General features: G+C 45.5%; 1 protein-coding gene and 1 pseudogene across 1 annotated transcript in view; one reads left to right on the top strand and one right to left on the bottom strand.

The window, feature by feature from the left end:
* TRIM69 (tripartite motif containing 69) overlaps window positions 1-5,443 on the bottom strand; it is a 30,359-nt gene extending 24,916 nt beyond the window's left edge. The window contains exon 1 of the mRNA XM_062206637.1: window positions 5,438-5,443. Within this exon, the coding sequence (XP_062062621.1) occupies window positions 5,438-5,443 (6 nt within the window). The remainder of the gene's footprint in view (window positions 1-5,437) is intronic.
* Window positions 5,444-6,650: 1,207 nt separating this feature from the next.
* LOC133769547 (protein FAM136A-like) lies at window positions 6,651-7,068 on the top strand (annotated as a pseudogene).
* Window positions 7,069-13,866: the final 6,798 nt, after the last annotated feature.

The following is a 13,866-nucleotide window of genomic DNA, read 5'->3' as shown; positions in this document are numbered from 1 at the left end:
CAAAGGAGACTGAAATTTCCATACCTGGAAGTCCTGTAGGAAATCACATCCACTGCTAGCCCCTGGGGGAGAAACCTAACTTTAAGGCAGAGGCAGAGAAACCCAAGCCAGAGATCAATAGTCCTCCTTATAGCACCCTGGCTGGCAGGAACCGCTGTCCAAGAAAGCACATCCTTCTCTTCTCACTGCACACATTCTCATAGAACAGAGAAAACCCAATGAGTGGTGCTAGAAAGTCTTTGGAAATTTGCAGAAGAAATCACTTTCCCCAGAGATTTTTTTTTTCCTGAGAAGTTTGAGATTGTGAATTTTTTAAAGACTTATTTATTTGAAAGAGTTACAGAGAAGCAGAGGCAGAGAGAATGAGAGACAGAAAGAGAGATCTTCCATCTGCTGGTTCACTCCCCCAAAATGGCCAAAAAGGCCAGGGCTGGGCCAGACAGGAGCCAGGAGCTCCATCTGGGACTCCCACATGGGTGCGAGAGCCCAAGGACTTAGGCCATCTTCTGCTGCCTTCTCGGGCACATTAGCAGGAGCTAGATCAGAAGTGGAGCAGCCCGGACTTGAGTTGGTGCTCAAATGGAATGCCAGAGCTGCAGGCCACAGTTTAACCTGCTAATGCCACAACACTGGCTCTGAGATTGTGAATTTTTGAAAGCACTGTTAATAAGATATTTGAGGGAAGTTAATTTGTGGTTTTTCAGCCTTAATTCTTCCAAAGTTATGTTTTAAAACTTTGTTAGAGAGGCCGGCGCTGTGGCGTAGTGGGTAAAGTCACTACTTGCAGTGCAAAATCCCATATGGCTACCAGTTCAAGTCCAGGCGGCTCCACTTCTGATCCAGCTCTTCGCTATGACCTGGGAAAGAAGTTGAGGATGGCCCAGGTCCTCGGGCCCCTGCACCCGCATGGGAGACCCAGAAGAAACTCCTGGCTCCTGGCTTTGGATCATCCCAGCGCTGGCCATTACGGCCACTTGGGGAATGAACCAGTGGATGGAGACTCTCTCTCTCTCTCTCTTTCTGTCTCTCTCTCTCTGCCTTTGCCTCTCTGTAGCTCTGCCTTTCAAATAAATAAATAAATCTAAAAAAATACTGTTAGGAAGATTTTGTGAAGAATTCATCTTAAAAGCAGAGAAATAGTTTACCTATAGAGACAAAGCAGATGGCACAGCAGCTCAAATTCAAGAATAAGACACTGTCTGCTTGAGAAAAGCAACCTTGGAGCCATCCTGACACTAATCGGACATAATTGTAGTTTTCAAAACTTGTGTGATGTTTGGCTCATTGTTTCTTTTTTTTTAATTAATTAATTAATTTATTTATTTATTTTTATTTTTATTTTTGACAGGCAGAGTGGACAGTGTGAGAGAGAGACAGAGAGAAAGGTCTTCCTTTTGCCGTTGGTTCACCCTCCAATGGCTGCCGCGGCCGGCGCACTGCAGCCAGTGCACCGCGCTGATCCGAAGGCAGGAGCCAGGTGCTTCTCCTGGTCTCCCATGGGGTGCAGGGCCCAAGCACTTGGGCCATCCTCCACTGCACTCCCGGGCCACGGCAGAGAGCTGGCCTGGAAGGGGGGCAACTGGGACAGAATCCGGCGCCCCGACCGGGACTAGAACCTGGTGTGCTGGCGCCGCTAGGCAGAGGATTAGCCTGTTGAGCCAAGGCGCCGGCCCTGGGCTCATTGTTTCTAACACACCTGAACTTTTTCTGGAAGATGTCATAAGCATAAGGATTGTTTGGAGTTCCAGCAGCCTATAAATAAGTCTCCATGCTAAAGTGTTCACTTAGATCTGCCCAAAAGATCTGACTCTTACTAGCGTCATCTCAGAAGTTAATGTTCTCAGTGGATTAGATTAGCACAGGAGACTGTGGTCTTCTGATTGTGAATCTGAGTTCATTTTAAAATATTTTCCCTTTAGTTCCATTCTGGTCTAGTCATCCCTGCAGCACTGTTTAATAATCCCAAGCACTTGTTCCTTTATAACTGAGCCCCTATGACCTATTCTGCACCGCAGTCTTTGTGAATATTAATAATGTTACCACTGTTTAAAAAAAAAAAGAGTGGCCAGCGCCGCGGCTCACTAGGCTAATCCTCCGCCTGCGGCACTGGTACCCCGGGGTTCTAGTCTCGGTCGGGGCGCCGCATTCTGTCCCAGTTGCCCCTCTTCCAGTCCAGCTCTCTGCTGTGGCCCGGGAAAGCAGTGGAGGATGGCCCAAATGCTTGGGCCCTGCACCAGCATGGGAGACCAGGAGGAAGCATCTGGCTCCTGGCTTTGGATTGCGCTGGCCAAAGTGGCCATTTATGGGGGGGGGGGGTGAACCAACAGAAGGAAGACCTTTCTCTCTCTCTCTCTGTCTAACTCTGCCTGTCAAAAAAAAAAAAAAAAAAGAGAGAGAGTAAGACACTGCTTCGCCAGTTGTCTTGCCATTTGTGTGAAAGAAATGTTCTGAAACTGGCTTCTCAGAGCTTCTTGGAATTGAAGGAAATCTTAAATCATTTAATTCACTGTTTTACATCCTGTACCTGAATCTTTGAATTAATGGGAAACTCATTATCATGAATTTTTTTATTACAGAGAAGTGTATTTTTACTTACGATCTTTTTCAAAAGTATTCAGCACTTTTTAAAAAAGGTTTATTTATTTATTTAAAAAAACAGAGCTACAGAGAGAGAGAGAGAAGGAGAGACAGAAGAGATCTCCCATCCACTGGTTCACTCCCCCAAATGGCCACAACAGCCAGGACTGGGCCAGTCTGAAGCCACGAGCTTCTTCCTGTTCTCCCACATGGATGCAGGGGTTCAAGTACTTGAGCCACCTTCCACTGCTTTCCCAGGCCCATTAGCAGGGAGCTGGATCAGAAGTAGAGTGGCCACGACTCAAACCAGCACCTATATGAGATGCCAGTGCCACAGGCGACGGCTTTACTCACTATGCCACAGCACCAACCCCTACTGGCTTGATCTTAAAAGAATACAGTATAATGTGTACAAGCAATAATGCTTACTTTTTCCTCTAGAAATTATAAATAAAATGCTTATAGCCCCCCCCCCCCTTTTTTTTTGACAGGCAGAGTGGATAGTGAGAGAGAGAGACAGGTCTTCCTTTTGCCGTTGGTTCACCCTCCAATGGCCACTGCGTCCGGCTCATCGTGCTGATCCGAAGCCAGGAGCCAGGTGCTTCTCCTGGTCTCCCATGGGGTGCAGGGCCCAAGCACTTGGGCCATTCTCCACTGCCTTCCCGGGCCATAGCAGAGAGCTGGCCTGGCAGAGGGGCAACCGGAATAGAATCTGGCGCCCCAACCGGGACTAGAACCCGGTGTGCCGGCGTCGCAAGGCAGAGGATTAGCCTGTTAAGCCACGGCGCTGGCCGCCCTTTTGCTTCGACAGTTAAGGACAGAGAAGACTAGGACAAACCTAAAAGTTCCATGAAGGAGGAAACTAGAGCCCAATTGTGTGATTAATGTACATAAAATGAAATAAAATTTTGTAAGAAGTAGAAACTAGTGGAAATCAAAGCTCAGAACATAAGGGCCAATAGATCAGACTTTTATGTCAGTGAATTTTAAAGAGTGTTTTACAGCTTTCTCATGGGTAATAAACATTTTCTTTGGTCTGTCTGACAATCAAGAAAACACTATTTATAGAAGAATACAATCCCCCACCTTTTTTTTTTTTTTTAAGCTCTGAAGAGATCTTAAAGGAAAGAATTCAATTAAAAATGTTTAACTCCTGTAATAATTAACTCTACTTTTTTTTTTTAACATTTTTTATTTTTGACAGGCAGAGTGGACAGTGAGAGACAGAGACAGAGAGAAAGGTCTTCCTTTTGCCGTTGGTTCACCCTCCAATGGCCGCCGCGGTAGCGCGCTGCGGCCGGCACACCGCGCTGATCCGATGGCAGGAGCCAGGTGTTTATCCTGGTCTCCCATGGGGTGCAGGGCCCAAGGGCTTGGGCCATCCTCCACTGCACTCCCTGGCCACAGCAGAGAGCTGGCCTGGAAGAGGGGCAACCGGGACAGGATCGGTGCCCCGACCGGGACTAGAACCCGGTGTGCCGGCGCCGCTAGGCGGAGGATTAGCCTATTGAGCCGCGGCGCCGGCCCTTAACTCTACTTTTAACGTAAAATACAGGGTGTCTGTCTGTGGTATGGTGGTTTGGGCTGCCAGTTATGCCCACACCCCCTATCAGAATGCCTGGAATTGAGTCCCACCTCGGCCTTCCAATCCAGCTTCCTGTTAATGCATACCCTGGGAGGCAGCAGATGATGTCTCAAGTACTTGAGTCTCTGCCATACATAGGAGAGACCTGCATGGAGTTCCTGGCTCCTGTCTTCAGCCTGGCCCAGCCCAGGTATTGCAGGCATTTGGAGATGACCAAGCTAATAGAATCAATCTCTCTCTCTCTTTTTATATATTTAATTTTTACTTATTTGAAAGGGAGATTTAGAGAGAAGGAAAAAGAGAGAGAAAGAGAGAGAGAAAAAGAGAGAGAGTTTCTATCTGCTGGTTCACTCCCCAAATGCTGCAGCTGTCAGGCCTGGACCAAGCCAAAGCCAGGAGCCACGAGTTTTATCAGGGCCTCCCACGTGGGTGAAGGGCCCTAGGAACTTGGGCCATCTTCTGCTGCTTTCCCGGGTGCATTAGCGGGGAGCAGGATAGGAAGTGGAGCAGCCAGGATTTGAACAGGCGTCCATATGGGATGCCAGTATCACAAGCAGATGCTTAACCTACTATGTCACAATACTGGCTCTGTGTCTCTCTCCTTCTGTCTATCTCCCTCTCTCACTGTCATCCTACCTTTCATATAAATAAAAATGAATAAACATTTTAAAATTTTAATAGAAAAACAATCCAATTTTTCAAAAAAATCAACTGTGATAATAAACAAGCAAACCAAGTTATACATAATAATTTTAATCTAAAATTAATATAATGATCGCATTAATAAGGAGGGTAATTTTTTGTGTAGTGTTTTGTTTTTCTCAAAATATTGTGACAGATTTCATTATTTTTGATTGTCCTATTTATTTAAAAGGCAACAGAGAAAGAGAGGGAGAGATATCTTGCATCCCCTGGCCCAGAGTTGGATCAGGCCAAAACCAGGAGCCAGGACTCAATCCAGGTCTCCTACATTGGTGGGTCCCTACCACCCAATCACTTGAGCCATCACCTGCTGCCTCCTAGGGTACACACCACCAGGAAGCTGGAATCAGAAGTGGAGCTGGGACTCAAACCCAGGTACTCCGATATGGGGTGTGGACATCCTACACAGCATGTTTTCTACCAGTCTCTATAATCTAAATTCTCAGTTATTATAAGATCTGAAGAGAGTATAGAAGTCATCTCATGTTAAATAATTCCCCAAATCTCCTTTCATGCTCTGCGATCTAGTTTTCCTCACTGTGCCTAGAAAACCTGCTGTGTTGAGTGACTTACCTCCATGAAGCTTGATCATCAGGCCACCAGGGGGCAGAAGCAGTCTACTTGTATCAGAGCTCAGCAGGCCCAGGGTGGCAGATCCGGAGTTGGAGACCTACCAGTTTTCTAGGAATGGGCTCAGAGCATGACGTAAGGAGGAAAAGTTTCAGGAGCTGGAGAGCAGAGGAAAGGCCACAGTGAGGTCCGGCAGATTCCGTGACAGTTTGTCAGTTGCTTTGATGATCACTAGCTTAAGAGAAAGAGAAAGAGAAGCCCTGATGGGGTAGCTGTCTGATGCCAACGTTCCCAGATCCCCATTTCTGGACTAGACTGCTCTATCAAAGGCAACCTAGAGGCCGAATGTGATCAAAATAGCTGCCTCACTCCTGCTCCTCGTCCTGTCACAGCATCAAGACGCGGTGGAGAGGCTGTGCTTGAGAGCTGTTTCAGCCCTGACCCTGCCTCTGAGAAAGTGACAAAGGCCTGGGAACCAAAGGAAGCAGGATGGGGAAAGTCATTCATTTCATACAGCGTTCGTGAGCAGTTTTAGCTCACAGAGATGCATTCTGGGTCTGTGCTCCTGAAAGAGCCAAATCTCAATATGTTTTCTGGAGTGTCTAGCTCCTGTGTTGCTGTCCAACCTGAACATCTACAACTCTTCTGGTGTTTGTGGTTGCCCAGATCCACTCTGCTCTGGTGGCTTTGCACATGTTGTCCCTTCTGCTGGTCCCTTGCTGCCCTCAGTCATTATACCTTCACTGAACTATCCCCTTGGCCCCCTACCAAGGCGTTACCTGCTCTGCCTCCCATTTGCTGGCTTTATCCCAGTGTTTTCCATCCTCAGCCCTTCTGACATTGTGAGCTAAATCTTTGTTGTAGGAGGGTGTCTTGTGAATTTCAGGATGTTTAGTAGCCAGTAGCACCACTCTAGTTATTGCCAGCTGTATGCTGTGGGTAGAAGTTGGAATTACCCCCCAGTTCAGAACCACTGTTTTACACATTTCTGTAGCACCTTAGGTGTATGTATACGTCTGTACCATTGGCCTTAACAATGTATTTTAATCATTTGCACATCTCCCCCTGATCCCACCACCCTTCCCAGTAAGTTGTAAACAACAGCAGAGTTGTGTTTTGTCTTACCCACCTTGACTGTACCTAGCATTTGTTGGACCAAATTCTTTGTCAGAGAAAAGGCGATGAGGCATCCACACAGGTTCCAGCACGGTGCAGCATGGTGGGGCTGCAGCAGCTCTGGGTACAGGAGGCGGTGGGCTTCATGGTGAAGAATCTGGAGCAGGAAAACATCCATAAGATGCAGGGCCTCATGTTCCAGTGCAGCGCCAGCTGTTATGAGGAGAGCCAGGCATCTGTGCAACAGGCGTACCAGTGCATTGAACGCTGCCATGGCTTCTGGCTCAAGCCTGGGCCTTGGTGACCAGCAACTTAGAGCAATTCCAGGGCTGCCTGGCCTGGAGAACCATGCATTGCAGCAACAAAGCCAAAGATTCACTAGATGTGGAGAATTTGGAGCTACAGGTGAAGCGGCAGCTGGACAGTTGTGTGGCCAAGTGTGTGGATGACCACGCACACATCTCATCCCAACCATGATGAAGAAGATGAAAGAGTTGCTCTCATTCATTGGGAAATAAAAAGTCTATGCCAGTGGACATTAGGGCTGAAGGAAGGAATCTAAAAGAGGAATGGGAATTTTAGTCTTTTAAACAGAAACTAATAAATGAAGAAGTTAAGGGAGGCAGCAAGTTTAAAGCATGTCACTTGCCTCTGGTCACTGGTCCTTTTGTATTTCTTTCTTTAAAAAAAAAAAGATTTATTTATTTGAAAGGCAGAGTTACAGAGAGGCAGAGGCAGAGAGAGGGAGGGGGCAGTTCTTTTATATTTCAGTCCTTGTAAGTGAAATGGTGAAAAAAAAAATCGTGCAAAAGTTTGGTTTACAGATGACACAGGAAGTTGTTTTAGAGTCTAAATTTCATGAGGCAAATGTTTGTCTTGGCAGTGGGATCTCCTTTGTACCAAATCAGAGCCCTCCAAGGCACCAGATTCTTCTTAGTGACACAGATACCAGTAGGCTATTGGGTTCCTCTAATATGCCTGAGGTCTGGTGCAGTTTGAGGAAAGGGGTTTCTGTGCCTTGGCAGTCTCCTGTTTACCTGAGGTGACACCACACCAGTTTCCATATGCTGTAACACAAAATCCATGAAATCACCAATTTAGAAAATTTAGAAGTTGGGGCTGGCACTATGGAGCAGCGGGTTAAAGCCCCAGCCTGCAGTCCCGGCATCCCATATGGGCACCGGTTTGAGTCCCAGCTGCTCCTCTTCCGATCCAGCTCTCTGCTACAGCCTGGGAAAGCAGTAGAAGATGGCCCCAGTCCTTGGGCCCCTGCACCCGGTTGGGAGACCAGGAAGAAGCTCCTGGTTCCTGGCTTCGGATCATCTCAACTCTGCCTGTTGTGGTCATTTGGTGAGTAAACCAGTGGAATGGAAGACCTCTCTCTCTCTCTCTCTCTCTCTCTCTCTCTGACTCTACCTCTCTCTGTAACTCTGTCTTTCAAATAGATAAAATAATTTTTAAAAAATTTAGAGGAAAAACGTTTCTGGGTCTTTGTGTTGCTTGGTTCTGTTTTATATACAAGATCAAGCCAAGTATATACAAGCCAAGTAAAAGCCAAGTAGAAAGTTGATTTAAGATGTGGAATTGGGAGGGAAAGTAGTTTGAGAAAGAATTTTAAAGAGTTGTGTGTGGATATTCGTTTTTTGGCCATCAAGATACGAATATGCGTTTCTTGACATTCTTGAACAGTGCATCTTTCAACCTGGAGACAATGCAAATACATGCAAATACAGAAGTGATGTCACACTGGGTATGGGAAACACAGCTCCCCTCTCACGCAGTACCAGGATAAATTTGCAGGGACACTTTCCCCTTGAAGAGAAAGAGGGCTTTAACGGTGATATGCACCAGTATCCAGGGATGACTGGTAAAAGATGAACTGTTGGCTACATAATTAAGAGAACTGTAAAGTACTGAGTTTGGAAAAACCTGGTTTTCATGCCAACAGAATGGAAAGAAAGCCTAAACACAGCATTGCTTATTTAGCCCCCTGAATTAACAAAGCCTTATTCAGACAATCCCCTAGCAACAGGAAAGCCAAAGGAGAAAAAGCAAGCAACTTGGGCTAGGACAAGCCTTGACTCCCTGAGAACGAAGTAAGGGAAGGCAGCCCCACATTACTAAATCCCATTTTTGCCTAGGGCCTTTGCAACTTGCAGTGTTGTACCCCAGCATGGCACCTTATCATTTTTATAAAGATCTTATTATTTTTTAGTAACTTATTGAAATGATCATATAACCTGTCTGTTCACGGTTTGAATGTTGTGATCTATCTTCCTAGTTGTTTAAAGAAAACAAATAAGGTTTAAGTTCCCCTTTAAAAACAAAACAAAAGGCAATGAAATGCTAGTGATCACCTAAAAGTTCTGTCAAAAAAACTTTGCTTTATCTTGAATATTTTTGCAGTTGGCTAACATTTAACAATGTTTAGTACAGATGATTGTACTAAATCCAGGAGTCTACATGTTCTCAAGACCTTAGCCCGAGAGTGGGAATACTGACCTGAAAGAGAGAAGCCTTGTCTCCCACCAGAGCACTGGATAACCTTGGCTAAGACCTGTGAGCCTCTGGGCATCAGTCCTTCCATGTTTGTAAAATGGGTATCCTTATGACCCCTTCCCCCTATAGAAATCTGTGATGACAAACCTGCATAGCAAGAGGCCCCAGTCACCACAAAGGAATACTCCAAGTCTTTGTTTCACTATTTAAAAGCCAAGTAGAAAGCAGAACAGGCTAAGAAACTAAACATACCAGGTTTTATCATATAATTAGTAGGAAAAATCATTAATCCAAGTTACTTTTCTTTTCCAAGTCTCAATGTTATCATATATAAAATAGGAACAATAGTATCTGCTTTATATGATTATTGTAAGAATTAAATGAGGTGATATATATAAAGTGCTTAGCAGTATCTGACACATGGTGGGTTCCTGTAACCGTTAACAGCTATTATTATTAAATATTTATCATATTATTCTTTATTATTTATTGCATGCATAATATCATGTATTTTATTATTAAAATTGGTGTGACAAATTTTCTGTCTTGAAATATAGCAGAGATATAAATAAATATTAAGCTTCAAGGACTCCAGCAGAGTTGAGTATAAATGAAAAGCTTAGGTTTCCATCTTTAAGGCTCCAAGACAGTTACTAAGAATTCATTTTTCATCTTTTATGCCTTAGCCACTCCCTGGAGATATGTCTATCATAGCTTTTATTACACCTCATTCTTTTTTTCATTAAAACTATTTGTTTTCAAACCTCTTCCCTACTAGCTGTGAACTTCCTGGAGGAAACTCATAGTGGTTTATAGTCCTCTTGTTTTGGGGGAATAGACTTATTCATCTTTTTTAGTGACAAAGGCCCACCACATTATCAAACTTTAATAAATACCAGCTCAAAGAGTGGGTGAGTCAGTGAATTAATAAATGAGCAGGTTCCAGAAATACACCAAACCCTCTCTTTTCTCACTGGGTAGCAGAGTAACTGCTGCTTCTGTGGCTTGTGCTTGTTCAGAGCACAGGAAGAGTGTGGTTTTTCTCTAAAGGTGCTTTTAACAGAGAGGCCAAGCAGTGTGAGAACCACACTGGCAGCTCCTCTGCCCTCCCTTTAGAAAGAAAGTGATGCTGGCAGAGCCACACCTGGGGCTGTGCCCGTCTTCATGCCGCTTCACGGGAGAAGGAAATGTGAGCCAGAGCTGTCTGCTAAAGACCAAGGGGGAATGGAAGGGGTCATCTCAAATCCCCGATTGGTGGCCCCACAGAGTGAAGGTTCTTATGTCAGAGCAATCTCTAAGTAATCCCTGGACAATAAAACAGAAAAGACTTTCAAAGTCAAAAATCTATCTGCAGATTACAAGAAACTGAATTAGGAAATTGAAAATGAGGGAAAAGAACATATAAGTTTTACTTTTTTTTTTTTTTTAAGATTTATTTATTTATTTGAAAGGCAGAGTTACAGAGAGGCCGAGGCTGAGGCCAAGGCCGAGAGAGAGAGAGAGAGAGAAAGAGAAACTTCCACCCACTGGTTCACTCCCCAAATGACTGCAACAGACAGAGCTGGGCCGATCCAAAGCCAGAATTCAAGAGCTTCTTCTATGTTTCCCATGTGGGTGCAGGGGCCAAACATTTGGGCCATCTTCTACTGCTTTCCCAGGCCATAGTAGAAAGCTGGATCAGAAGTGGAGCAGCTGGGTCTTGAACCAGCTCCCATATGGGATGCCGGCTCTGCAGGCAGCAGCTTTACTGGCTATGCCACAATGGCGGCCCCAAGTTTTACTTTTAAAATACTATCTGCTGGGGCCAGCATTGTGATGCAGCAGGTTAACCCACCTTTGCAACATCCCATTTTGGAGTGCTGGTTTGAGTGCTGGCTGCTCTGTTTCTCATCCAGCTTCCAGTTAAGTACCTGGGAGGCAGTGGAAGATGGCCCAAGCACTTGGGTCCCTGCCACCCTTGTGGGAGACCCAGATGGAGTTCCTCGCTCCTGGCTTCAGCCTGGCCCAGCCCTGGATGTTGTGGGCTTTTGAGGAGTGAACCAATGGATAGAGTTGTGGGCATCTGGGGAGTGAACCAGTGCATGGAAGATTTCCTCTCTCTCTTTCTCTCTCACTCCTTCCTCCCTCCCTCCCTCCCTCCCTCCCTTTCTCTCTCTCTCTCTCTCTCTCTCTCTCTCTCTCTCTCTTTCTTGATGGCACTCTCTGTGTCATATAAATAAATCAATATTTTTAAAAAATACCATGTGCTGCAGTGGCGTTGTGGCACAGCAGATCAAGTCACCACTTGAGACACCACATTGCACACCAGAGTGCCTGGTTTGCATCTCAACTACCCCATGCTTCTGGTCCAGCTTCCTGCTAATGCATTTTAGGAGGCTGTGGATGATGGATCAAGTGCTTGGGTCCCTGCCACACATGTAGGAGACCAGATGAAGTTCCTAGCTCCTAGCTTCAGCCTGGCTCAGCTCTGGCTGTGGTAGACATTTGAGGAATGAACCAGCAGATAGCTCACTCTGTCTCTCCCTCTTTCTCTGTCACTCTGCCTTTCAAATAAAAAGAAGTAAATCTTTTTTAAAATACCATGTATTAACAAATTCTAAAACTATTAGAAGTAAGGCTGTCGTTCTAACCATGAATACTTTGTTTAGAAATGCCCAATAGGACCCAACAGTGCTTACTAGTCTCCTATGCAAACCCCTAGAGTCCTGAAGGAGTTCAGAATCATGAGGTTCCAAGAGAGCAGGGTTCACAAAGATCTCCCTAAGCCACTCCATGGTGCCAAGTGTCCGTGAGGCTGCCAGGAAAGCCAGAGGAAGGTAGTAGGTAAGAAGCACTGGGAGTGCACCTGCACCTGGGTGAGTGCTGCTGCTCCCTTTTCCCACTGCAGGGAAACTACTGCTGTACAGACAGCCAGTGAGGGAGCGATGTCACTGAAAGCCAACTTACTTCACTAATGCCCCTTAACTATCCCAGCACACAGATTTAATAGTGGGACCTAGTTGATGTAGCTAAGGAAAGACCCTAAAAGCTTATCCTTCTTAAGAATTTCAGGTTCTCAGTGAGTAACATGTTTGTACTGGCAGCTGTACCCAACATATGCAGTAGGGATAATTTTGTATAGGCCAGGCAATAAGCCTAGGCCCCAATGGTCTCGTCTATCTTTAGTTCTCACTTCTTCATATAACTGCATATAGTTGTCGTGTCAGATTATTCATGTTCATGTGCCATGTGTCAGCTCACTTCCTGCTCCTGCCTGAGTGTTTACCTTGACTATCTATGGCATGTGAAGTTTTGCCTGAAACACAACTATTGCTTTGAGAAAAAAAAAAAAAGATTTATTTATTTATTTATTTATTTGAAAGTCAAAGTTACAGAGAGAAAGGGAGGGACCAAGAGAGAGCTCTTCCATCTGCTGGTTCATTCCCCAGATAGCTACAACAGCCAAGACTGAGCTAAGCCAAAGCCAAGAGCCAGGAGCTTCATTCTGGTCTCCTAGATAGGTGGCAGGGGCCCAAACACTTGGGCCATCTTCTACTGCTTTTCTCAGGCCATTAGCAAGGAGCTGAATCAGAAGTGGAGCAGTCAGGACACAAACCGGCACCTATATGGGCTGCCAGTATCACAGGCTGCGGCTTTACCCACTACACCAAAACACCAGCTCCATATCTATTGCTTAATACATAGTAGGTATCACTTGTAATATTTTATTGCCTTGATTCTTTTTTAAAAATTTGTATTTGTGTATTTCCTTTTTATTTGAAAGGCGTACAGAAAAACAGAGAGTTCTTCCATCCATTGGCTTATCACCCAAATAGCCAAGGGTGGGCCAGGTCGGAGCCAGGAACTCCAGGTCTCCCAAGTACTTGATGAGACTCAAGTACTTGAACCATCATCTGCTGCCTCCCAGAGTTCACCTGGCAAGAAGCTGGATTGGAAGAAGAGGAGCTGGGGCTTGAACCAGGTACTCCAGCATGGGATGCAGTCATCCTAAGCCATGTCTCAACAGTTACACCGAATTCCTGCCCCCTTACCTCAATTCTTACAAGACACAATGTAAGTCATCCTCTTCCCCTTCCCTCCTTAAACCAAACCCTTGACCCCTTCCTAGTGCTTATACTCCAAGTCCCTGTTGAATTTTCCTTCTTGATGAGCTGGGTTAGATAATGAAATAACTGAAGTCAGTGTCTCCATGCAAATCTACAGCGGCAGTAATCAGAACAGTGATTGCCTCGTAGGGGATGAGGATTATCTAGAAGGAAGCATAAGGAAACTTTCTGGGGGTGATGGAATTGTTGTATATTTTGATTTCGATGTTGGTCATATGAATGTATACATTTGTCCAAATTCATCAAATTATACACTTAAGGTCAATGCATTTCACTATCTCTAAAATTTACCTTGATTTTTTTAAAGATTGATTTATTTGTGGGGTTGGTGCTGTGGCATAGCAGGTAAAGCTGCTGCCTGCAGTGCTGGCATCCCTTATCCTTATGGGTGCCGGTTCGAGACCGGCTGCTCCTTTTTTTTTTTTTTTTTTTTTTTTGACAGAGTTAGACAGTGTGTGAGAGAGAGACAGAGAGAAAGGTCTTCCTTCCGTTGGTTTACCCCCAACTGATCCAAAGCCAGGAGCCAGGTACCCACCCCTGGTCCCCCATGCGGGTGCAGGGCCCAAACACTTGGGCCATTCTCCACTGCACTCCCGGGCCACAGCAGAGAGCTGGAATGGAAGAGGAGCAGCTGGGACAGAATCCGGCACCCCAACTGGGACTAGAACCCGGTGTGCCGGCGCCGCAGGCAGAGGATTAGCCTAGTGAGCC

Source organism: Lepus europaeus, chromosome 11, assembly GCF_033115175.1.
Source record: "Lepus europaeus isolate LE1 chromosome 11, mLepTim1.pri, whole genome shotgun sequence".
NCBI classification, from domain to species: Eukaryota; Metazoa; Chordata; class Mammalia; order Lagomorpha; family Leporidae; genus Lepus; species Lepus europaeus.
This window is presented reverse-complemented; position numbering and strand designations above follow the sequence as displayed.